We start from the raw sequence: 27,273 nt of genomic DNA on the forward strand, positions 1-27,273 counted from the left end.
GGCTGCCTCCAATGCTGTAGCCACATTGTTCTCCTCTGGGTAGAACCACCAGTGTGCATGAACCAGCTGTGAGTCCATATAGTAAGTTTGGAGGCAAGGGAGCGCCAATCGCCCCCTCGAAAATTGGTAATTGTAATGTGCGTTTTGCTATCCTAGATACCCCTCCCCCAAATTTAGTAAGGATTATGTTGATTTCTTTGCATTTGCTTTTAGGAATGTATATTTGGGAGTTACTCAGAATATAATAGAAAACTAATCTCATAGTTTCTGAGTGAGGAACAACATATAATACACCATTTTATTAGGTGTGTGTTGTGTTTTTTTTTTTTTTTTTTTTTTTGTTTTTTGTGAGGCTAGTGACCCTTTAATGGGGGCTAGAAAAAACGTATACCACAAACCATTAAGTATTTTATTACAACATCAAAGTTAAATGATAAACTTGCATCCTATAAATGATACAAGCACCATTTTTCCAAAGGCTCTTGTCATGTGATATCAAGGGGCAGTTTATCCTGAGTATAGTACAAAAGCCGTTTATTTTGTGTCCTGGCTACTTTTGTCTGCAAAAGTTATAAAAAGGCTTATTTAGAGCTTGACAATAAAACCTGATGTACATCTAAATCAAATGCTTTCAGATATATACATACTGTAAAAAATAACAATGAACACAAGAGGGCAGCCAAACACTTCAGCATTAAGATGACAAGGAACAGAAAAGCTTAAAGTGGAGATCCACCCTGGGAAAAAAATAAATATATACATACAAATGCAACAAAAAACTTGTAAAAAAATAAATAAAATATATTTACTCACCAGAAATGCCTGTTGCTAGGCAGATCGTCCTAATTTGCCACTTCCTATTCTACGGTGATCTTCAGTCTTCTTCTCGTGTTGATTTCTGGGAAATTTGGGCGCGGTGTCTTCTGAGACCTGTGTGTGTCACAGAAGACAGCTGCCCATTCAGAAATCACTGGGGGACTCGCCCTCGCCGTAGGAAATTGGTAGTGACGCCGCAAGGCTCCACTGCCTGTTTCCCCCAGTGAGGATGGCGGCGCCGGCACACGATACGTGGGACGGATTGGCCGACATCGTGGGCGACCTGGACAGGTAAATGTCCTTCTTAAAAGTCAGCAGCTACAGTGTGTGGTGGTTTTTTTTTTATTTTTTTTTTTTTTTTTTTTTTCAGCGGAAATTCCAGCATAAATATTAATTTTAAAGACAGTTACAAACACTGTAGCTGCTGACTTAATAAGGCCACTTGCCTGTCCAAGGAGAACCCGAGACCGGTTCGTCCATCAGATTGGGTGCAAGCGCCGCCATTCCAACTAGGGGAAACAGGCAGTGGGAGCCTTCGATTTCCTACTGCACATGCGCGAGTCGTGATTTTCTGAACGGGCACTGTCTTCTTCTGTGACATACACAAGTCCCAGAAGGCAGCGGAGGAGAAGAGGAAATGGCGCCCTGGGGAGCTAGGACGGAAGTACACTCAATACTTCAGAAAAGGTAAGTAAGAGAAAAATAATAATTATCCAAATTGGGAGTGGTGGTCTTTCCTTTTAAGACAAAGTGAGTGGAAAGTGGGTGGAACTCTGCTTTTAAAGTGATTTGTAAATGATCACCTTGTAAAACAACCCATTTAGTTTAAAATCGAAATGAATGGCAAAACATTTTTGTATAGATGGGGGGGGGGGGGGGGGGGGGGTGTTTCTAATTTTGTTTTTATTTAAGTGATCACATTCCTTCTGATCTCAGCTCCATACGAACTGGAGGGAAGAGGAGCAGCAGCACACTCAGCTTCCTAGTAAATGACTGTGCAGCAGTGGTGTGTTAGGACAAGTCTGATCATTGGAGAGCCGACTGAGTTCCAAGCAGAGCTAGAGAATTGACCACAATGAGCTCTCCAGGTTAGTGAGGTCAATTTTTAATAGGACTGGCAGGAACACCAGGTATTTTACATAAAGAAAGCAATACAAAGAGAACAGGAGACTTTCTCATACAAGTACATGGTACAGCAGGCACATATCAGGAATATGAAATGTTGGGGGAACAAATGCTTTATTGTTCTAGCTTCAAGAATGAAGAAGCTGATCTATAAAACAAACCAACAAAGGTTTTCATCACCACATATATATAGGGAGCGATGAAATGGTAAAGGGTTATACAATTAATGTGGCTCCAAAGCAAATCAATCTCACTGTAATATAACTCCATTAAGGGTAGACTTCACTGCAAAGCAAAACTCCTCCCCAATTATGTATGTACCCAAATTCACTCCAAACAGACTTGTTTAATTAACTATATACCTACGCTACAAATATTACATTAGCGATTACCAAGCACATCTTAGCCTTTTCCCGCCCACTGTTTAACCTACCATAAATGCTCTTCTGTTCATAGAGTGGTAATTCAAGTAACACCCACCAAGCATATATGAAGTTGGGGGAAAAAAAATCTAGCTCCAAATAATAATAATAAAAAAAAAAAAAATCAAACTCACTCTGACTTGCTAAGTGTGGGCATCCTCTGGCAAGATGGTCTCCGGAGGGCTGTACTACTTATACCCTTCCCATCTCATGGCCATAATGATGTAATCATGGGGTGCCCATGCAGTGGCACCACCCAAACCCCACCTTCTGTAGTCGCTCCACAACCAAAAGACTCTTTCTGGGGGGCATGGTCTGACGAGGCATGTGAGCAGACCTGCTACACGGAGCTCGCACTGGTGATCCTGTAAAAAATTCTTTCCTCGCAAGCGATTCTACCTAGATTTTGCCGCAAACTCTACCTGCTGACACCCTGACTCATCCGGACCCGAGGGCTACCCGAACTGAGCCCATTCTGACCCAGGAGAACAGTGGAGACGTCGAGGCGCCCCCAAGCTGGCCAAGATGGCACCTGGCAGTCACAGCCTCCTAAAGCACCATGAGGCATGGAGAAGAAAACCAAGTGGGGTGGGGGGGGGGGCGGCTAAGTTAAACCCCCGAAGCCCAAAGAGCAGACCAGGGATATTCTTTACTATACCCAGAAGCTGTCTGGTAATGCTGACTCATCCTTGAATGCTTCTCAGTGACACACTCACACTCCCCTGAGCCTGCAGACAGGGAGGACGCAGGCCTGCTAGATGACAGTGCCATTAGACTCTCATAATTACCCTATGCCTGATATTTGATCTACCTTCAGAGGACAGTGCTCAACCAACGCTTGGTGAAATCCTGCATGCAGTCCACAAGTGCACTGCTTCTGTGGATGACCTGAAAGAGAAGTTTGGAGGGCTGAGGGGAAACTGTCTCTCCTCTGTCAAGACCTCCAGAAGATCAGGGAAAGAACCACTGCAGTGGAGGGCAGGGTGGGTGATGTGGAAGAGATCATTTGCATCCCTCTGACTAAGGATGTTAGAATGGCTACTCAGCAGACATTCCAAGCGCTTAACAAGATGACATTGAGAACCATCTGAGATGCAATAATGTTCACATAGTGGGGCTCCCAGAAAAGGTGGAAGGTAGGGACCTCACAGCATTTGTTGAAGGTTGGCTGCAGGATGTTTGGCAAAGAAGCCTTCCTATCTACGCTGTAAAAAGGGCACACAGGGTACCCCCAAGACCCCTCCCACCTGGCAACCCTCCCTCAACGGTACTAGCCAAGCTTCTGAATTACAAGGATCAGGAGGTAATGCTGCTCCTGGCCAGAGAAAAGGGGGACATTCACTACGATGAGCCAAAATCTTGTTCTACCCGTATTTCTCCTCAGGTGCTACACAGACAAACTAAATTTGTGGAGTCAATAAGAGCTTACAAAGGCTACAGTTATCCTATGCTAGGTTATTCCCAGCCAAACTGAGGGTAACAGCCAGAGGTCAGAATCGGTTCTTTGAAAGCGCACAAGATGCAGCAGTTTGGCTGAATCAAAATCAGCAAGAGCTCCGCCGCCGCAGATCCGAGAGATGGTCCAGGATGAGCCATGCTAGGAAATGCAAGGAACGGGGGAATGTCGGGCGCTAAGTCCCTTTTTTTTTTATACAGGTTTCCTTTTACAGAGGAACTATTCCTGCAATCTATATACACAGCGAGTGACGAGACGCTTTCCACTTTTTTGATGGTTCTGCTTATATCAGCCTACTCTGGACATGTTACTGTGTTGGTTGCTTGTGAACCATCTGTGGTCATGGATTACATGGCCTTTTTTGGTGCCCGGTTGGCACGAGAAGATATGATGGAACGTATACCCTACAACGCCTGGGGAAGCTTTAGCTATGTCCGAATGACCATGGCTGTATCCCAAGATATCTTTTGCATCAGTTTGTGTTTGTTCTTCATCTCATATATGCCTCGCAGTTGCACGACATTGACTGACTGACTGCCACCTATTCACAATGGTTTTTCCAACTTACAGCCCTCTTGAGGGGCATGCTCTGCTTTAATGCATTTTTTGCTGACTACTCCAGGTTATTGATGTGCCCAGACTGGTTGAGTAACAAGGGGGGCCCTGTTGGCATCAATGGTCCCCTAATCAGTATATATCTGAGTATGCAATGTCATCCACACCCATTGTGTCTTGGAATGTCCAGCAATGTGCCCAACCAAAACCTTCATTCTATCCCCCGCCTGTCCGGCGCTAGCAATACTACCGTGAGTACCTGAATGTGACAGCTTGCAGCTTTACAGCCAGGTGTGCATTTCTCACTGCGTGGTCCTGAATGGCCAGGCAATCTTCTGGGACCTGTGATGTGTCCCAGAAAATTGCAGGGAGGGACCTGAGCAAAAGTGGGAGCTGGGTACCTGTCCAAAACTAGGTAATCCAGGGGCAGCTGGTGGGCTATATGCTCCGGGGCACGCATGACCAGGCTACTGATGTCTGTCAGTGTGCCGTGGCCGGCAGTCACCCCGTGCTGCTTGGGTGATGGGTCTGTCTGTGGAATGCTTCCAGCCCCTGCAGGAGGGGCAAGTATGGTTCCACCTGTCTGCAGGATGGAGTCCCTGGGAGGTTGACTAGGTCTCTCACTCTCTCCCCGTCCCTTCCCTCTTCCCCCATTCTATGGGCACATGGGGGTGCATGTACCTGCCTGGGGGGCTCTTGGTCCTGGCAGGGGGCTGTGTTGGGGGTGGGGGCCACGGTGGGTGTTTGTGCTGTGTGAGACATGTGGGGAGGCCGCTGCATGCTCCGGGGCCTTCTTCTTTTTCTTCTCCTTCTCCTTCTCTTTTTTTTTTTTTTTTTTATATCTACAGCCAGTGTGGGTCCCCCCCCCCCCTTCAGCCAGTTTCTTGTGTTCGGCAGCCATTTTCTTGGCACCCTCAGACGTTTTTGCTGAGGCGGCCATTTTCTAGTAGCCTCAGATAGTTTTGCCTCTAGCGCTGGGTGCTTATTTCCTTCTAGAACAGCACTCTTTTCACACAGATACCTTGTGGATGACGCAGGGGAGAGCAGACAGCAGAAGCACATCTGTTTTTTCTGGCATCCCTGGATATGAAGGACGCGTACTTGCATGTCTTGATATGCATCAAGCATCAGATGTTTCTGCAATGTTTGTGTGTGTGTGTGTGTGTTTGTGTTTTTTTTTTTTTTTTTTTTTTTTTTTTTTTTCTCTGGATTGTCAAATTCGAGTGAGCCAGCTAGTCAGGGAGGGACTCCCTGCTCTGGTGGCTGAGGTCGCCGGCTCTTCGGTCCGGGAAGTCATTCCTTCCTCTTCATTGGACGGTGATCACAACTGACGCCAGCCTGACGGGTTGGGGGGGGGTTTGGGGCAATCGGGCGGTCGGATTCGTTAATATCCACTATGTTGAGGGCACGGAAGTCATCTTCTCGGAAGATTTGGCATTGTACGTGGAGGAAATGGGGTGGCGTCCACCTACATAGTCTTCAGGATCCTGCTGTTTTTGCAGGAAGAGTGGATCAGAAACTTGCATTAAGCATCATTAAAGCGGGAGTCCACCGGGACTCCGCGTTTTTTTTTTTTTTTTTTTAAAAAGCCAGCAGCTACAAATACTGCAGCTGCTGACTTTTAAATAGTGACACTTACCTGTCCAGCGCGCCCGCGATGTCGGCACCCGAAGCCGATCGCTCGCTCGGCTGCCGGGTCCCGCCGCCATCTTGGGTATGGGAATCCAGGAAATGGAGCCTTTCGGCTTCATTTCCCGGTTCCCTACTGCGCATGCGCGAGCCGCGCGGCGCAATCCGGACGGTCCCCGCTGCCTCTGGGAGCTGTGTGTTTCCCAGCAGGCAGCGGGGCACTTGCTGAAGGGGCGGGCGCTTGTGGAACGGGGGCGTAACGTACGCCCCGTTCCGCAGAGAGCTAGCCCGGAAGTGGGTGCAGTTACCTGGATTATCCAGGTAACTGCACCCCCCTCCCCCCTGAAAGGTGCCGATTGTGGCGCCGGAGGGGGGGGGGGATTCCGATGAGCGGAGGTCCATTTTAGGGTGGACCTCCGCTTTAAGGGGCAGATATCAGCTTTGGCTGTCCTGCTTCCCTTTTTTTATTTTTATTTATTTATTTTCCAGCTTCCCTTGGCGACTCATTCATTGGTGAGTACGTTTTGTTCCGGGGGTTTCGACATGTGACCCCTCCGGTTGTTTCAGCCTTTCATTTAAATGAGGACATTGTGCTTCCCGTCCTTATGTCCTCGGCTGTCACACCCCAAAGAGGTGTCTTTGCATTCCTTGGATGTGGCCTGGGCTCTGCGGGTGTATCTGTCCTTTTTGGAGGACGGACTCACTGTTGTATCGGTGGCTGGTCCGAAAAAGAGACTGGCAGTCCCATCAGCCACCATCTTTCAGTGGATCAGACAGATTGTAGTTCAGGCTTATGCTATAAGGGGACAGGCGCCTCCCTTTCCTGTCACAGTGCATTCTACCAGGGCAATTGGTGTCTCTTGGGCTTTCTGACATCAAGCGTCCATTTCCCAGGTGTGTAAAGCGGCGACCTGGTCGTCCGTTCACACTTTCACTAAATTTTACAAGGTTGATGTGAGCGCATCTTCAGATGCTTGCTTCAGCTGCAAAGTTTTTTGCAGGTGGCTGTTTAAGGTTGCAACTCCTCCATTGAGGAGCTCTGGTTGTTATGGTTGGAGTTGTTGTTTGCTGTTCCCACCCCTCGCTTCTTTGACGCTGCTTGGGGATGACCCTAAGGTCAAAAAGAGCTTCTGTATCCACCAATGAATGATAAAGAAAATAAGATATTTGTACTCGCTGTAAAATCCTTTTCTCTGAAGTTCATTGACGAACACAGCACCCCCCCTTATGTCTGTACTGCTTTTGACAAACAGATGCTGGATGCAGTGTGAGGGGGTTATAGCCAGTAGGACTGCCCCTGGGCGGTACTGTGCAACTTTCTGCCTAGTCCTCCCCTCTCCTAAAGGGGCGATATAACCCTAAGGTCAAGAAGAGCTGCTGTGTCCATCAATGAACTTCAAAGTAAATGATTTGAGTACAAAAATCCTATTTTATACAGAGCACTGGCATCCCCAATCCTGGACTCCAGCAGGAGACCATCACACACCCAACACGGGGGATCCTCTACCTCTGATTTTCCTCCCCTGCAGGACTCCATGATAACCATCTTAACACGCTCCCTTTTGATTCTGCCATCCTTCAGTTCCCCTCTCAAGACTCATCTGGGCCTTCCATTCTCTATCCATGGATTCCTCCATCCCCAGACTCTTCCATCCTCCCACTTTTTTATTTTTATATTTAAATTCATGGATTCTAGCATTCTTTCAGTTCCTACCCCTCCCCCATATCTTGGACTTCCATTTCCTTGTCCTGCTATATGCAGGGAGTGTCCTCCTTTTTTTTTTTTGCGCTTTTTTTTTTTTTTTCATTTTATATTAAAAAAATTCCAAAAAAAACCCCCAAAAACTTAAATGGAGTTATTCTAAAATGCTTGGGGTGTGTGTGTGTGTGTTGTGTTTTTTTTTTTAATGGAAACTATTGTCGGTAATCATGATGCATCGTGGAATCGAATCGTTGACTAGATAATCGTAAGACCAGTGAAGATGCTCACCTCTAGTATATACTGGAATATTTATTGTATACTAGTAATATCGGCAACTTATAGCAAGTCAGCAATATTGCGGTGGACAATTTGACACCACTTTGTGGGAACTAGTGACACTAATACAGTGATCGGTGCTAAAAATATGCATTGTCACTGTACTAATGAGACGGGCTGGGAAGGGGTTAAACATCTAGGGTGATCAAAGGGTTAAGTGTGTGTGTGTGTGTTTTACACTGTGGTGCTTTTACTAAGGGATGTGTTGGATTTTAGTCCCTTTTTTAGTTTGCAGGAAACAAAATTCAGCACATGCTCTGCTTTGTTTGATAGGCGGAGCTCTGTTCTGTCATTCTCACCAAACAGCAGGTTTTGGTGGACATCCACTGATCATAATCCATTGTGATTAATCAATGTGAATTTTTAAATGTCTTTTGGACTCTTCTGTAAATTATCTTGTTCTTGGTGTGTAACTTTGAAAATGTAATATAATGTGTATAATGAGAGAGAGAGAGAGAGAGAGAGAGAGAGAGAGACTGACTCTCTCTATCTATATTTATTGTTTTACAGAATTGTATTGGCTTTAATAAAACTATTTTGTTACACAGGATCGACCACTAAGTGGATGGACAGTTATAAGACAGCATAGAAGTCTTCCTGAGATTAGTTATAAACTTCCAGTGCGATACATCCTTAGAGCTGGCCAACGTGTTACAGTAAGTGCTAAATTAAGAGACCTAGTAATTCTGTGTTTTATGTGAACAGAGCTCTTTTATTTTTGCAGAATACAGGAATGCTATGTGCAAGTATTATACCTTAAAGGGTATAATGCCTTTAGAAGCAAGCCAGCAGTGGTAGAACCCTTATCTGTCGTCATTTTGTTGCCTTTTTAAAGGGGTCCTAAAGGCTTTTTACCTTTGTGAATTCTATGCATGAAGGTGATAAGGTAATTCCGTGTGCAGCGGGCCCCTCGATCCTTACCTGAGCTCCCTCTGATCCAGCGACGTTCACAATGGCCTCAGCTGTCCTGGGACTCTCCCACCTCATTGGCTGAGAGAGCAATGGGAGCTCATTGGCTCCCACTGTTTTCAATCACAGCCAGTGAGCCAATTTTGAAGAGAGTGGGGGGGGGGGGGGGGGCGCAGTGTGGGTAAGGAGATGGACCCCAAGCCCCCCCCCCCCCCCCCAACCCCCGGGTTCCAAGTGGCATGAAGTAGTAATTCTGCAAAATCTTCAATCAAACATGGAACGTGTACTTTGCCTGATGCTCCATTTAAGCCCCGTTCACATTGACTGTGGCTTTGAAATTGTGTGATTTTAAAGCCGCTTGTCAGTGCGACTTGGAAGACATCTTTGCACACAGATGTCTATTCAAGTTGTAATCATCAAAAGTAGTGCAGGAACTACTTTCGCAAATTGGTGCAGCACTGCAAAGTCGGTGTTGCACCGTTTTTTGAACAGTGTGAATGGCAGCAATAGGGTGCAACTTGTCATGCATTTTGACCCCAAATAGCATGAAAAGCTACTCCAATGTGAACAGGGGCTTAAGGAGATGTAGGGCCAAGGGTCTTTTGCACTCCTGTTACCTGTATTCAGCTGATAATGGGTTAAGTCCACTGTCAGGTGACTTCACTCAGCTGGTCCAAACTCTGAAGAGATCCATTTAATGTTGGGATCTACCCAGATGCCTGAGCCAGCCGCTCCGGCCCCCTTAATGGCCCAGTTCTCCAGTGAGTGCTGGAGGGGCGGATTAGAGAACCACTGACAGTCTCCAGCTCGCCAAAAACTGAACTATCTGCAGTTTTTGATTTCTCATCTGTGTAGTGCCAGAGGAGGACAGATGCAGCATCCACCTAGGTGAGTATGTATGTGTTTTTTCTGCTTTTAAAGTGGGAGTAGACTCCCTTGGCTGACTTTTACCTAATAGGTAAGTCTATAATGAGGCTTAAATAAAGGTAGAGCTGCACGATTAATTGATTAAAGAACATCTGGATGCACCCCCCCCCCTCCCCCACACAATCTTAATTCAGCATTTCCACAATTCGTGTTTAACAAGTGCAGAGTCGTGCTCAGAGCTGTCAAAAAAAAAACAAAAAAAAACGCACCCATAGTTTATCACAACAGCGCTTAGATAAAAAGAAACATTATACAATGTTGGTACTTTTAGATCAAAGGTATGAACTTCGGTCTGCAAATGAGGGCAGTTTAACCACCTAAAGACTAATCCTTGTTGCTTACAAGTTAAAATCTGTATTTTTTTGCTGGAAAATTACTTAGAACCCACAGACATTGAAATATTACTGTCAAAATCTTTGGTGAGAACCTCCTTCCCTTAGCCAGGGCATTGAAAATGGGTCGTGGATGGGTTTTGCAGCATGAGAACGACCCAAGGCAATACAAGAGTAGCACAAGAAGCACATTGAGGTCTTGAGTGGGCTAGCCAGTCTCCAGACCTTAATCCCATAGAAAATATGTGGTGGGAGCCGAAGGTTCAATTTGCCAAATGTCAACCTCGAAACCCTAATGACTTTTGAGAGGATCTGCAAAGAGTGGGACAAAATCCCTTCTGAGATGCGTGCAAACCTGGTGGCCAACAACAAACGTCTGACCTCTGTGACTGCCAACAAGGGTTTCTCTACAAAGTTCTGTTTTGCAAAGGGGTCAAATAACAATTTCACTCATTAAAATGCAAATCAATTTAGAACATTTTTTTTTTTTTTTTTAAATGTGTTTTTCTGATGAGTTTGTTGTTGTTGTTCTCTCACTGTTACAATAATCCTACCATTAAAATTATAGCCTGATCATTTCATTGTCGGTGGGAAAACTTACAGAAATCATCGGGGTTGCCAATAAATGATATAAAAGTCCTAAAGTAGCGAATATTTATGCAAGGCAAAATTGAATCCACTTATTCCTTTCACACATGTGTATTAATGATGCATGCTTTTTTTTTTTTTCAATTTACAGTACTCCATTTAATTGATGTGCTCCACCACCTAATGTAAGGGTGACCACTCACCTGATAGCTTTGGGCCACCAAGACCCTCACCGCTTAAATAGTTAATCCTAAACTTGGTGTATGCTTGGCGTCCACTTCCTTTGCTCTTATGTCCAATGTCACTATCAGGGATATCCCAGCATGAGAGGACAAAAGCACAATAATTGTGCAATACTTTTTATTAAAAGATGGCTAATTAAACTACTTTCTGATGATGCCTTCTGGTGAAATACATTGAGGTCTGACTAGTGCCAAAACTTCTGAGTCCTTTACTGACGTCTTGGGCTCAAGTGAGGATTGTAAACCACCAGATTTTATACAGTGGGTGCTGCTCCATGGCACACGGACATGTGAGTGTACTGGCACATGTTTTTCAGTTGGCTATCTTTTTTAATAAACCTATTGCACGATAATTGCATTATTCTCATTCTGATATATCCCTGCTGGTGACATTGGACCTAAGAGCAAAGGAAGTGGACGCCAAGTATACACCAAGCTTAGGATCAACTATTTAAGTGGTGAGGGTCCTAGTGGTCCATCAGCGATCTTATTCGTATAAAAAAAATTTTTTCGGTGTTCCTAACTCAGTTGGACTAGATTTTGTATTTTTTTTTTTTTTTTTTTTTATTTTTTTTTTTTTTGGATGTCTTAATGGTTTCATTTTCTGTGTCCACGGTGGACTAGAAATTGAAAATAGGATTTTTGTACTCACTGCTAATTCCTTTTCTTGAAGTCTTTTGAGCTGCCACCCCTCCATTCTGTAGCAAAACTATGATCCTAAACTGAGGCATACTGCTAGTAATGGGGATATACCATCGGATGGCCCACAGTTGTGTGTCCCCCCCCCCCCCCCCCCCCCTGTTATAGTGCAGGCTGTGTATGCTCTGCAGCCTGTGCTTAGAACTGCCAGACTTAAGCAGCATTTAACTATGTTCTATATGACTGTTTACTGCACAGACAAGCATCATAAATGTTACTTGTTTTTAACACAGTGTTAAGGGTACCGTTTTGCATTTACGTGTCATGTTGTGATAACAGATTTGGGCTGCTGATGCTGGAGCTTTACACAGTCCTCCCACTGACCTGGTCTGGAAATCCCAAAAGTCCTGGGGAACAGAGGATGATGTCAAACTAACTCTCCTGGATTCTACCAGAGAGGTGAGGGGTGTGTGTGTGTGTGTGTGTGTGTGTGTTTTTTTTATTTTTTATTTTTCCCCTCGCCTGAACCCTTCATTTACATTTATTACTGAATATAGTGTATCTTTTGAAGCTTACCTTTTGTAATCGACGCTGTTTTTCAGTTTTTTAATTTTCAAGATGAGAATTATTTAGTTTTCCCATGCAGATCATTTCTTACATGGGTGTACTTCCCATTTCCCATCATAGAGGTTTGTAATGTAAGGGGCCTGACAATGCTAATTTACCTTTTGTTCTCTTAAGGTGGATTTAAAGTGAACAGCCTCAGATGAGACACAGAGATGAAACAAATCTCCCTACATATGGGCTGTCTTCAACTTTCTACTGTTTTAGAAAGTGAACATGGTGTTAGAATTATCTATTCCTGTTTCAATACTGGGCGTGGATTCTTGGCATATACTGTGTGACAGCTGATTGGAGGAAAGGAACACCACCCCCCCCCCCCCCCCCCCCCCTCTGCATAGGCAGAGTAATGAAAAAAATCTGCAGAGCTGTGCTGTGAATAGACCAGCTGTCTGCTAATCTATTTCTATGCACCATCACCGATACAAACTTCAGGCTGGTTTTAGCTTAGTTGTCAGAAGTTATCATGCTGATAACAGAAGAACCGGGCAGCAGAAACACACGAGACTGAGATAAGTAAACACTACAGATATCTGTGCCCAGGTCAAATTTTATGAATAGGGTTTACATCCACTTTGATTTTTCCTTTTTCTTTTGTGCAGGTCTGTAGTTGCTGAAAGTACATTTGTACACAAGTGCATTGTTAAGGTGGTTCTAAAGGCTCAAGGTTTTTTACCTTCATGCAAAATGCAGCATCCCCCTCCAATACTTGCCTGAGCCCCATTGTGAGCCAGTGATGTGCACATGAGCCTTGGCTCTCTCGCTCCTCATTGACTGAGACTGTAGCAGGAGCCATTGGCCCAGTACTAATGATCAGGACCCAGAACTCCCCATCCCGAGTCACCTAATCTCTGTGATAGCCAATCGGAGGCTATCACTGTGATCAGTCACTGAATGCCAGCCGCATGTTCTCGTTAATGCTTGCACACTCCCTATGATTTGCCTCCTTTCCTCTTTTTCTTTTTTTTTTTTTTTTTTTTTAACTTTAGGTACCAAAGTTAACATAGTATAGTTTTCTGTAGTTCAGGGGCAGAGCTGAGCAAGGCTGATGAAACTCATTGACATTTCATTGTGACAGAGGCACATGCCCCACAGCTTATTTAAGCTATGTATGCTAAGCATGCGGTGCTTCCTGAAGACAGCTGTAGGACACAGAGCAGGCACTTGCAGAGGTTCATTTCTCCTTACCCGGGTCACATGAGTCACCAGGTGTTTGGCAGGCTAAAGGTGCTTAGCAGAATTGTTGCATAGGGGCTTGGTGACAAGAAGATATTCAGTAGGTGTCTGCCTCTCAATCACAGATGCTTTTGATCCTGACTCTTAATGAAATGGTTCGTTCTGCCTTTAAGTTGCCTCTTACAGAGGTTACTGAGCCTCCCTGGTCCTCTTTGGGATCCTTGAGGCCTCTTCAGGCCACACAGGCTTTCCCCTTACACCCTCTGTTGGAACAGGTGGTATATGCTGATTGGGAACATCCTGACAGGATTTTTGTTCCTCCTAAGAGGAGATTTTCTTTTATATCCCATTAATGGAAAGTTTAACAAGTGGTGCATGCCAGCCATAGATGCAGCAGTCTCTTCCTTAAACAAGTACTTGACTTGTTTGGTAGAGTAACGTACAGGGCTTGAAAGACCCTGTTGACAAGAAATTGCCGTCATTATTAAAGGCTTCCTTTTCTTTGGCCAGTTCAGCTATTCAGCCAGCTGTTGCAGCAATTGGTATCTGCCAGTCCATAAAGGATCAGATCAGACTGCCTAACCAGGAGGATGATCTGCCTGAAAAGAATGCAGATATTCCTCAAGCTGTGTTTTGCTGTTGACACCTTAACCACTTGCCGAGCGCCGCACGATGATGTACGTCCTATTTTTGAAGAGAGATATCTCGGTAACGGCAGCAGCTGCTGTCACAGTCGAGATATCCATCTCTTCAGGCGGCGGTCGGCTCTACGATAACGATGGTCTCCGACGGATTCGCCGCGAGATCACCGCTATCGGCAGCGGGAGAGGTGCCACCACCCCCTCCCGCCGCCCTCCCGCACCTTCCGCCCCTTACCGGAGCATTCGGTAGCGGCGGAGGCGATCGGGTCCTTTCGTCTGCTGGGCATAGAGACAAGTGAGGCTAAGATGGCCCCCCACTCGTCTCTATACCATAGGAGGGCAGAAGCGACGTCAAAACGTCACTTCCGCCCATACCTCTTAAAGGTATATATATTATTTTTTTTTTTTACATGTCAGATTTTCATTTTTTATTTATTTTATTTTTTTTGCTGCATTTTAGCCCAAATATGAGATCTGAGGACTTTTTGACCCCAGATCTCATATTTAAGAGGACCTGTCATGCTTTTTTCTATTGCAAGGGATGTTTACATTCCTTGTAATAGGAATAAAAGTGATCCATTTTTTTTTTTTTTTTAAACGGTGTAAAAATAAATAAAATCAATTAAAATCAATAAGAAAAAACAAAAATTTTTTTTTAAAAACACCCCGTCACGACGAGCTTGCGCACAGAAGCGAGCGCATACGTGAGTAGCGCCCGCATATGAAAACAGTGGTCAAACCACACATGTGAGGTATCGCCGCGATCGGTAGAGCGAGAACATTAATTCTAGCCCTAGACCTCCACTGTAACGCAAAAAATGCAACCTGTAGAATTTTTTAAATGTCGCTTATGGAGATTTTTGAGGCTAAAAGTTTGACGCCATTCCACGAGCGGGCGCAATTTTGAAGCGTGACATGTTGGGTATCAATTTACTCGGCGTACCATTATCTTTCACGATATAAAAAAAAATTGGGCTAATTTTACTGTTGTCTTATTTTATTATTCAAAAAAGTGAATTTTTTCCCAAAAAAGTGCGCTTGTAAGACCGCTGCGCAAATACGGTGTGAAAAAAAGTATTTCAATGACCGCCATTTTATTCTCTAGGGTGTTAGAAAAAAACAATATAAAATGTTTGGGGGTTCTAAGTAATTTTCTAGCAAAAAAACTGTTTTAAAAATGTAAACACCAAGTCTGAAAAAGAGGCCTGGTCCTTAAGTGGTTAAAGGTTTCAATACAGCAGGTTTCTCGTTTGGCTCTCTTGTCTGTACATATGCGCAGGTTTTTGTGACTTAAGAACTGGTCAGCCAAGCTTTTTTGTAAGAAGTTGTTGACAGGTTTCCCCTTCAACGGGGAATGTTTATTTGGCGATCATTTTGGACAAACGTATCCAAAAGATTTCTGGAGGGAAGAGTGCTCTACTTCCTGTGAAGAAAAGCATCGGCGTCCCTCGTTTAAAACCTCAGGGCCTGCTTCCTCAAATGTCCCAGCACCAAGGCAGTTGCACCGCCAACAGGGAGCTAGGGCCAAGTCCAGAAAAAGCCCTGGGTCCAAAATTCTTCTAAACCCAACACCAAGCCCTTCCTTTGAGTGGATGCCCCCACTCCATTGGGTGGGAGCAAGCCTGCTGTACTTTGTGAACATTTGGAGAACAATGGTTCAGGACGAGTGGGTCACCTCAACTATATCTTGCGGTTACAAGCTTGAGTTGCGGGGGCCTCCCCCCCCTCCAGAGGTTTTTAACATCCAGCATTCCCTCGGATCCTCCAAAAAGATTTATTGCTTTAGGCACTAGATCATATAGTGCATCAAGGAGAGTTTGTAGAGGTTCCTGTACCTGAAGGGGGCATGGGGTTTTACTCTAACCTATTTACGGCTCAAAAACCAAACTGGGACACAAGGCCCATTTTGAACCTAAGCTCCCTGAACCAGTATCTACTGATCCCTGGGTGTTCACAAAGATCCTAGCACCAGTACTGGGTCTTTAAGGGCCCAAGGAATCCTGGAGCTCAGATATCTGGATGACCTCCTGCTCGGAGATCACTCGCTACAGGCTTTAGAACAGAGCATAACATGTTTGAGCTGGTCTCAAGGTTGACTTTTCGATATTTATGATCCAGCCTAAGCTTTCCAAAGTCTGCATTATTTAGGTCTGATCCTAGATATGGCTAAAGCAAGAGTATTCTTGCTACCCGCAAGGATCTGTGCCCTGAAGGATCAGGTGCGGCAGATAAGGGGAACCAGACAACCCTCCATTCAGCTATGTATGAGTCTTCTAGGGAGGATGGTATCCTCCTTCGAGGCGGAGCCCTATGCCCAGTTCCATTCCAGGCCTCTACAACAAGACATCTTGTTGGCTTGGAACAGGAGAGGACAAGCCCTGGATTATCCAATGGTCTTATCTCCTCTGGCACACTTAAGCCTAAACTGGTGGTTGCAGGATCAGAACCTGCAAAAGGCAAGATCCTTCCTCCCTCCCGTTAACTTTGTAAAGTACTGGGGAAATATTCAAAGACAGACCAGATCCTGCTCATCAATGTCCTAGAATTACTGACAGTACGTTTAGCCCTACGGTCCTGGAAGGCAGAGGTTCAGTCCGACAATGCCACTGCAGTGGCCTATATAAACCACCAAGGCGATACCAGAAGTCGTTTAGCTCTGAAGGAGGTGAAACGCATACTAGCCTTCTTTCGGCAGTCCATATCCCGGTAGTAGAAAACTGTAAGGCAGATTATCTCAGCCCCCAGCAGATCTGCCCAGGGAAATGGTCCCTACACCCAGGGGTGTTCCAGGAAATTTGCCAATGTTTGGGTTGGCCAGAGGTTGACCTATTGGCATCCAAATTCAACAAGCTACAGCAGTTGCAAGGCAATATATTCACCCTCTTGGTATTTTTCGTGTTTTGTTGCCGCACAACCTGGAATTAACATGGATTGTTTGAGGGTTTGCATAATTTAATTTACATAACATGCCCACAACTTTGAAGGTGTGTGTGTGTATGGTGTTTGTTTTTTTGTTTTGTTTTTATTGTGAAGCAAGCAACAAATAGGACAAAACAGTCAATGCGCAGAACTATTCACCCCCCTAAAGTCAATACTTTGTAGAGCCACCTTTTTCAGCTATCTTAGATCCAAGTCGCTTTGGGTAAGTCTCTATGAGCTTGCCACCTCCTTCCACTGTGATTTTTGCCCATTCCTCCTTGCAAAACTGGTCCAGCTCCTTCAAGTTGGGTGGTTTGCACTTATGAACAGCACTCTTTAAGTCTGACCACAGATTTTCTATTGGATTGAGGTCTGAGCTTTGACTAGGCCATTCCAACACATTTACATGTTTCCCCTATTTAACCCACTCAAGTGTTGCATTAGCAGTGTGTTTGGGGGTCATTGTCCTGCCGGAAGGTGAACCTCCATCCTAGCCTCAAATCGCACACAGAGTGGTATAGATTTTGCGCAAGAATATCCCTGTATTTAGCACCATCCATCTTTCCCTCAACTCTGATCAGTTTCCCAGTCCTGGGTGCTGAAAAACATCCCCACAGCATGATGCTGCCACCATGTTGTGATGTATTGGGTTTGTGCCAGACATAGCATTTTCTTTGATGGCCAAAAAGTTCAGTTTTGGTCTCCTCACACTAGAGCACCTTCCTCAATACATTTTGGAAGTCTCCCACGTGCCTTTTCAAAACTCAATGTGCCATTTTTTTTTTGCTGAAAGTAATGGCTTTCTTCTGGCCATTCTCCCATAAAACCCAACTCTATGGAGCATACAGCTTATTGTCGTGCTATGTACAGTTCCTCCAATCTCTGCTGTGGAACTCTGCAGCTTCTCCAGGGTTACCTTAATACTCTGTGCTGTCTCTTGGATTAATGCCCTCCTTGCCTGATCCGTGAATTTTGGTGTGCGGCCGTCTCCTGTCAGGTTTGATGTTGTGCCATGTTCTTTCCATTTGGTTATGATAGATTTGATGGTGCTACTAGGGATCATCAAAGATTTTGATTTTTTTTTTTTTTTTTTTTTTTTTTTTAATAACCTAACCCTGACTTGTACTTCTCAACATTGTCCCTTGTTTGGAGAGTTCCTTGGTCATGGCACTGTTTGGTTAGTGGTACTTATTAGTGCTTAGGTGTTGCAGCCTCTGGGGCCTTTCAAAAAGGTGTTTATATGTAATGACAGATCATGTGACACTTAGAGTGCACACAGGTGGACGTTAGTGAAATGATTGTGACTTCTGAAGGTAATTGGTTGCACCAGAGCTTTTTATGGGCTTCATAACAAAGGGGGTATATACACACACACACACACACACACACACACACACACACACACACACACACACACACACACACACACACACACACACACACACACACACACACACACACACACACTCTGATCCATCACATATAGTTCACATGAGAAAATCTTAACGAAATGGGTAAAAAAGCCATGGGGGTGAATACTTTTGCAAGGCACTGTATATATTGATCCAGCGCAGAGGTACTATAGGGCGGACCTTAAGTGATTTGCTTCTGTGGTGTGTGTTGTGTTTTTTTTTTTTTTTTTTTTCTTCTATATTGTACTTGTTGACAATAACCTAAACTGCATGGAGATATCCATGAGTGCAGTGATTGGGGTACTAGTTCATGCATGTTACTTCCATTCAGCATTCGTATTGCATAACAAACACTTTTTTTTTTTTTTTTCTCCCAGGAGTGTGCTGAATTTACGATCATTAGAGTACAGAGAGAGGAAGGAGAGACAGATGATGAACTTTTGGAAGAAGAGCTATCAGAGTTTCGTGTCAGGGTATGTATATGGTTTAATTTCATTTTTGGTAAGTTTTTTTTGTTTTGTTCTGGGAAGAAGAGATTTTAGTATGTTGTCTGACACACATTGCTGTTTCTGTTTGGTGATTCAGCCAAAACGAAAGAAAAAGAAATGTTGCTTAATGTCATGATGGCAGTGTCTGCAGGTGAGGTCTCTTGCATGGATCGTTCTCTGCATGCTGCCCCCTACTACATAATACCAGTATCGTGACTGTCATTCTTATTTCCTCATATACTAACAATCCTCTCATAGCTTGTAATTTTTTGCAATGTTCGACAACTGTTTCCCTGCTTTGTTCATGTGTTCTTGTTTACCTTTGCTCACATTCATGGATTTTTTTTTTTTTGCATCCATTAAAATGTAGGTGTTTATAACCTAATATGAAGGCAAACTACTTGGAGGTGCTTCATCCTTATTTTAATTTTTTTCGCCTAACATGTCTTAGGCTGGCCATAGACTGTTCGAATCTCGACCAGTTTAGCTGGGACTGGCCATGATTTTAAACCATTAATGGGCAGACTGAATGTACCAAGTTGATAGATCTGGGGCAACTGTCACTGCCAGGAGAGCACATGGATTACTGCTAGTGCTGGCAGTAATCGCATGCTAAAAATCAAACGTATTTCATTGTACCCAAGTTGATTGATGGATCGACTTAAGTACAATCAGCCTGCCCATACATGGATTGGATCTCGGCTGATCTATGCTCAACAGGCCAAGATCCGATCCATCTATGGCTGGCTTTAGCGACAGTGTTTTAGGTAGGACAAAAAAAAAACGATTGTTTCTTGGCCCTACTACGGGTACAAAGAACAAATCGCATGCACACATGTGGTATCACTGTGATTGTCAGGAGTAGGGAAATTTTATTTGTCTGGGTTTCGTTGGTGGTGGGTCATGGTAATGGCATAAAAATATAAGGCTAATGTTTAACCACTTAATAACCGCCCTATAGCCAAATGACGGCTACAGGGCGGTTTCTTAACTCTGGGAGGCCGTCATATGACGTCCTCCCAGAATTCCGCTCTCGCGCGCCCCCTGGGGCGCGCACTCGAGAGCATCCGTGACCGCCGGGTCCACAGGACCCGGCGCATCACGGATCACGGTAAACGGCCGCTCATAGCGGGCGTTTACCACGTGAACGCTCCGTCAAATGACGGAGTGATCACTTGTAAACAAACCGGCGTCATGTTATGACGCCGGTTCCTCCCTCCCCCTCTCTGTACCGATCGGAACAGCGGAGGGGGAAGAGATCGGTGTCAGCAGCGATGTGGGCTGCATCTGCAGTGCCCACATCGCTGCTCACCAAAAATTAACCCCTGAATACTCTGCAAATACCCTGCAACGCTCTGCAACACCCGCCAATACCCTGCAACACTCTGCAACACCCGCCAATACCCTGCAACACTCTGCAATGCTCTGCAACGCCATACTCTGAGATACCCAGCCATAGTCGGTGATACCCTGCAATACCCAGCCATAGACACCCCCCCCCCCCCCTCCCGCCGCCCTCCGGTGCTTCTACCGACTCGCCAATACGATCAAATCCAGAATCCTTTTTTTTTTCTTTTTTTTTTTTTTTTTTTTCAGGCTTCCCAGCTTAGAGATGAGATGCGGGGTCTTATTGACCCCATATCTCACTGTAAAGAGGACCTGTCATGCCATATTCCTATTACAAGGGATGTTTACATTCCTTGTAATAGGAATAAAAGTGATCAAAAAATTTATTTTTGGGGAAAAAAATGTCAAAATAAAGTAAAATGAACAATAAAATATTTTTTTTTTTTTTAAAGCGCCCCTGTCCCCATGTGCTTGCATGCAGAAGCAAACGCATATGTAAGTCCCGCCCACATATGAAAACGGTGTTCAAACCACACATGTGAGGTATCGCTGCGAACGTTAGAGCGAGAGCAAAAATTCTAGCCCTAGACCTCCTCTAACTCAAAACATATAACCAGTAAAAAAAAAATTAAATCGTCGCCTATGGGGATTTTTAAGTAGCGACGTTTGGCGCCATTCCATGAGCCTGTGCAATTTTGAAGAGTGACATGTTGGGTATCGATTTACTCTGTGTAACTTCATCTTTCACATTATGCAAAAATTGGGCTAACTTTACTGTTTTTTTTTTTGTTTTAAGCACAAAACTGTTTTTTTCCCAAAAAAAAAGCATTCGAAAAATTGTTGCGCAAATACCGTGCGAGATAAAAAGTTGCAACGACCACCATTGTATTCTCCAGGGTGTTTGCTAAAAAAACATATATAATGTTTTGGGATTCTATGTAATTTTCTAGCAAATAAATGATGATTTTTACATGTAGGAGAGAAATGTCAGAATTGTCCTGGGTGCTCCAGAACACCTGATGGCGCTCCCTGCATGTTGGGCCTCTGTATGTGGCCACACTGTGTAAAAGTCTCACGCATGTGGTATCACGGTACTCGGGAGTAATAGCAGAATGTGTTTTGGGGTGTAATTTGTGGTATGCATATGCTGTGTGAGAAATAAACTGATAATATGACAATTTTGTGAAAAAAAAATAAAAAGTAAAAAAAAATCTTGATTTTGCAAAGAATTGTGGGGAAAAAATGACAACTTCAAAAAACTCATCATGCCTCTTACTAAATACATTGGAATGTCTTCTTTCCAAAAAGGGGTCATTTGGGGGGTAGTTGTACTTTTCTGGCATGTTAGGGTCTCAAGAATTAGGCCGTCAGTACTTCAGGTGTGATCAATTTTCAGATATTGGCACCACAGCTTGTGGACTCTATAACTTTCACAAAGACCAAATAATATCCACCAATTTGTACTTATTTTTACCAAAGATATGTAGTGGTATAAATTTTGGCCAAAATTTATGAAGAAAAAATTACTAATCTGCTAAATTTTATAACAGAAATGAAGAAAAATTAATTTTTTTACAGAATTTTCTGTATTTTTTCTTTTATAGCACAAAAAATAAAAAACCCAGCAGTGATTAAATACCACCAAAAGAAAGCTCCATTTGTGTGAAAAGAAGGACAAAAATTTCATATAGGTCCAGTGTTGCATGACTGAGTAATTGCCATTCAAAATGTGAGAGCACCGAAGGCTGAAAATTGGTCTGGTTATTAAGGGTGTTTAAGTGCCCAGTGGTTAAAAGATTGGGTGTGCTTGTGGGGATATAGATGTAAATATAGATAGAGATTAATATTATACGTATATTATTTTTATACCTTTTCGGTCTTTTATATACAGAGTTGATGGGATGACCAGTTCACCTGTTGAAAATGGAAGGTGCCCAAGGTAATTTTAAAGAGTAACTCCACTTTTGTTAAGAAAAAACCTTCCCCTCTGGGTTATCTATTTGCATTGCAAGGATTTTAACAAACTTTGTTGCAGATTCTTTGTTATTTTGAAGGAATAGCTGTTTGGCTTTATCCGTGTGCTAAGTGAGTCCTCTATAGGAATGGTTTTATAATTAGGATTCAGCTGCTCCACCTGCAGGGCTCTAATGAGGTGGCAGGATCTGCATTCCTTTAGACGTGATTTCTCTTGTTGCAGGGGGTGCTCAAAATCTGACTTGTATCTTAGTGCAAATTTCAGTGAAAATCAGGGAGCCAATTGCACAAGCGGGAAATATCTGGCGGGTGTTCTGTACACCATCTGTGTACAGAAAGCCTACAGGTAGCCACAGTGCATTGCATTTTTGCATAAAATAACAGAGCTGAAGATCGAAAGGGAAAGGTTATTTTTAATAACATTCAATTACAATATTTGTGCTAATTTTTTTATTTATTTTTTCCCCCAGGAAAGTGGAGTTACCCTTTAACTTACACAGGCATATATACTTAATGATGGAAATAAAGATCAAGGATGACCTCCTATTTGAGTCACTATACAATTTGTATGGTGGGGAGGCTGGGGGGAGAGACCATGGCTGCGGATAACTCGGCACATAGACTGACCACAGTAATTGGGGCTCGGAAGCCTCAATTATTGTGGTCAGCAGAGGCAGAGGATATGAGAGCTGGTAGGATCACCAGGGTTTATTACAAGTTATGAAGAGAAGAATTGCACCGCACAAGCAATGTGCTACTATTCATGCCTTTAAAGGAACAGGATCTTAGTTTTTTTTTTTTTTTCTTGTATTCACCGACCGACACAGCTCCTCTCTGTAACTAAATGGGTTGTATAGCCTGCCATTAGGAGAAACTAGGCAAAATTGTTACAAAATACACAGAACTAATAATCCTGCTCCCAGCAGCTTCAGTTTTTATTTTGCCTAGCAAGGAGAATGACCTAGGAAACCCTGCGGGCCTCTCGGTCCATGTTTTTGCTGCTTTTTGCGCAAGATAGAAGATCTCAGGATCTTTCATCAACTGCCGGCTGGGTGACAGGCTGGTTAATGATATCCTTGTAGTCTCCCCATTCTGGCCATCGAGCGTGAGCAGGCCCCAGCTAAGGCTCGGCAGGCCACGACATGCCTCAGCTCCAGAGGTGGTCGTGAGCTTCAATGCTCCGGGGTATACGTATGACCGGGCTACTGATGTCTGGATCACAGTATACCGAGGCCAACAGCTACCCTGTAACTGCGAAGGAGTAGGTCTGTGATGGCATGTCTCCCCAGCTCTTCAGGACTGGTAAGTACGGCTCTCCCTGCTTCGGTGGGGTGAGCAGCTGGGCATTCCCTGGGGTGTCGATTTGGGGGCCACCTCACTGCCTTATCTTCTCTCCCAAGTCCCTCTCACCTGTGGGGGCTCTGTGCGGCTGGCGTTAGTCCTGGTCCAGGTCTGGGGGGTCCCAAAACAAGGTTTGTGGAGGTTGTTCTGACTGTTAGCAGGCAGCACGTTTTTATTTTTTTGCTCTGTCACCGCATGGTGCTGTTCCGGTAGCCATCTTGGATTTGGGAAAGCTATAAATTCCCCTGGAGAGCTTCAGCAGCCATTTTCTTTAGGATTCCTATTGATTACATTGATGGCCATTTTCTTAAAGCCTGAGCGCTTTTTTCGCTGCTGTCCTCTTGTGACAGCATTACATGTGCTTTCACTTGCTGATTCCTGTGTCCACTGTGTGTGCAGGACGCTGGATGGCTCTTTGCTGAACGCTGAAGCTGCTCTGCAGATCATTTCACCGCTGGTTGGAGCTGCTGCTGGCACAGTTTCTCCTCTCTGCAGCTGGGAACCTCCTAGGGACTACAGGCACTGCTGTGGCTATCACAGAACGCCCCAGGGTGGTGAGTCTAGCGCTAAGTAACCCCTCACCCCCCCACGCGGCGACAGCAGGAGGGTGGGACCTTCACTGTCCTAAGTCCCCTTGCAGGTGGCAGACAGGCTAGGGTCAGCATGGCTTCAGAAACTGGTGTTTCTTCCCCCGAAATCCAGGCTATAGCAACCGGGTTACCTGCAGTTAGCGCGGTGTGCATGGACACCCTGATGGCGATCCTTGACTCCTATGTTGCTAAGCTAGAGGCGGCATGTGACAGAAAAGGTGGACGTAAGAGGCACCTGCCCCCCCATCCTCTGGGGAGAGCTCTGATGCAGACTCGGGCCCTGCTGCGGCTGGAGACCCCTGCTCTGACCTATCAGACGTGGCTGACCAGGACTGTTCGGACAGTGAGGATGATTCCCTGTCCGGATGCGGGCGCGACAAGGTGCTTGTTGGAGCACTTATCACAGCTGTGCGTGATACCCTGAAGATTCAGGAGCCAGAGGATTCCTCTACTGATGTTCCAGTCCCTTTTGGGTCCCGCAAGCCAGCACGTTCACCTAAGTTGTTCCCATATTTGACTTATTTTGACAAATTCATCTACAGGGAATGGGGTCGCCCACAACGGACCTTTTCGGTCCCGTAAAATTTGGCGGTGCATTACCCCTTTGAGTAAAGCCTTCTCAAAAAGTGGTCGGCTCCTCCAGTCGTGGACCCCCCAGTATCTAGGTTAAATAAGTAACCACGATCCCGGTTGAGGGGACTCCTGCATTCAAGGATCCCACGGACAGGAAGGCTGAGGCAGTGGCTCGTTCCTTGTTTACGATTGTGGGGTCAGCCGCGCAACCTGTACTGGCATCCGCACTGGTGTCGCAGACACTGACTGAGTGGGCAAAACTTTTTCACCGTGATTTGGGAGAGCAGAATGTCTCCCCGATCTGCATAGAGCTAGCAGACCAGCATGGCCTTAAGTACATTTGTGACACGGTCCTGGATACTCTCCCCCTGTTATCCAGGGCTTCAGTGTCAGCTGTGGTGCTGGGGCACCTCATTTGGCTGAAATGCTGGTCTGCTGACCAGGCATCCAAGAAAGCCCTGACGGATCTTCCCTTCCTTGGTGACCGGCTCTTTCGAGCCTCGTTGGATGACATTATTAAGAATGCCACGGGTGGTAAGCGTACTCTACTCCCATAGGCCAGGAAGGCTAAGGAGCCACGCCGTAGGCAAGGGCCCTCTTTTTCCACTCACAAGCGACTTTTTCGTCCGCCCGGTGCTTCGGCAAAACGCCCCCAGCCCGACAGGACGCCCACAGACGGTCAGAAGCGTCCCTGGACCCGCAAGCCTGTGAACAAAAGTGCTACCGCATGAAGGTTTCCCCCCACCAGTTTGCAGCACGGTGGACCTCCCGGTTATCTGACCAATGGGTCTGCGTTCTGATTTCCACGGGCTACAAGATAGAGTTTCTCTCTTGGCCACCAAACGGATTCTTTCCCTCCAGCATACCCGTATCCCTGGCTCGCCGGGAGGCCCTGTGAGGGACTTGCTGAATCAGGGGGTGATTGTACCGGTTCCAGAATCGGAACGCATCCAGGGGTTCTACTCAAATCTGTTTGTAGTTCCCAAGAAGGAAGGGGTACATCCAATCTTGGACTTTAAGGCCCTCAATCACTTTGTGAAAGTGCAGAGGTTCAGAATGGAATCAGTTCGCTCAGTAGTCGCTGCACTCCATCAAGGGGACTTCCTGGCGTCCTTGGACAGTCAGGATGCGTACCTGCACATACCCATATGCCTTCGGCATCAAAAATTTCTGCGTTTTTGGCAGTCGGGGAAGCCCACTACCAGTTTGTGGCTCTTCCTTTTGGCCTGGCATCAGCCCCCGAGAGTTTACCAAGGTACTGGCTCCAGTTTTGGCATTGCTGAGACAAAGTGGGATCGCGATCGTGGGTTATCTAGACTATCTCCTCCTGAGAGCTTTTTCCGCCTCAGAATTAGTGGAGGATGTGGCGATCACCTTGCAGACCCTGCAAGAATTTGGGTGGCTGTTAAACCTAAAGAAGTCAGTGGTGGTGCTGACTCAGCGTCTGGAGTACCTGGGGTTACTGTTGGACTCCAGGGAAGCAAGGGTTTTTCTCCCCTCAGACAAATTGAGGACTCACAGGTCGTCGGCCAATCTACTGATGAGCCGCAAGTGGTCGTCTCTCCGCTTTTGCATGCGAGTACTGGGGCTCATGGTTGCCTCCTTTGAGGCAGTACCTTATGCCCAGTTCCACACAAGGGTCCTGCAGAAGCAGATTCTGAGGAAGTGGGACAAATCTCCATTGTCCCTGGATCGACAGATCCTTTTCTCTGTAATTCACCGACCGACACCGCACCCACCCCCTCATTTTTTCTACGTTGTACTGCTTGTTGACATACTGAAGCTGCTGGGAGCAGGAGGAGGGTTGATAACACGGGGTCCTAATGGCAGGCTATACAACCCATTTAATTAGAGAGGAGCTGTGTCAGTCGGTGAATTACTGAGAAAAGGATTTTATGGTGAGTGTATATATATATATATATATATTAAAAAAATCTTACAAACACTTTAATGTAGAATTACTGGCTAATCTTAAAAATGCTCCTAATGCCTATACTAACTGGTCCAGTCACATGATCGGCTCCCCTGTGTCGGCAAATGCTGACAAGCAGGAGAGAAGAGGGAGCATCTACAATGAGTGGGACATAGTAAGCCTATAGGTGATGCCCTCCCTCAGGCATTAAGAGAAGGGTAAATAATGTGCACAACCTCACTAAGCAAACCAATGGGAGGAAGCTGCCAACATAAGTGGTCTCGCACAATAAATAAAATGGATAAATGATATGTGGTGCTACCTACCCTACAAATAATATATAAAAAAAAAAAAATACAGAAATATATCAACAATTCCCAATTCGGCAATCTTTATAAAGTGCAACGAATGTGCAAAAATTCACAGTAGTAATCAAAAATACATCATGGTGAATTAAAACATGACTCCAAATGTGAGTAGGCATTGCCACCAGTAATCAAACCCTTTTTGTTCCCCTGCAGTCACCATCGGGAGATCTCATGGGGGTGACTAGATGGGAGTAGCCTGATTTAGCTTGTATAGGTTCTGGTGGGGGGGGGGG

General features: G+C 45.1%; 1 protein-coding gene across 4 annotated transcripts in view; it reads left to right on the plus strand.

Annotated features, from left to right (window-relative positions):
• Window positions 1–27,273, plus strand: part of LOC143963981 (lamin-B3-like) — a gene marked incomplete at its 5' end in the record, with an annotated part of 61,618 nt that overhangs the window by 22,884 nt on the left and 11,461 nt on the right. The window contains 5 exon segments of one of the 4 annotated variants that reach the window (XR_013271058.1): window positions 8,590–8,697; window positions 12,018–12,137; window positions 18,825–18,920; window positions 19,033–19,086; window positions 22,174–22,221. Coding sequence is in view for 3 of the 4 variants with exons in the window: in XM_077473705.1 (XP_077329831.1) it covers window positions 8,590–8,697; window positions 12,018–12,137; window positions 18,825–18,920; window positions 19,033–19,071 (363 nt within the window). 4 annotated transcript variants of the gene reach the window in all.

This window comes from Lithobates pipiens, unplaced genomic scaffold (assembly GCF_037356315.1).
Source record: "Lithobates pipiens isolate NorthernLeopardFrog02 unplaced genomic scaffold, aLitPip1_a1.2 Scaffold_8, whole genome shotgun sequence".
Lineage (NCBI taxonomy): Eukaryota > Metazoa > Chordata > Amphibia > Anura > Ranidae > Lithobates > Lithobates pipiens.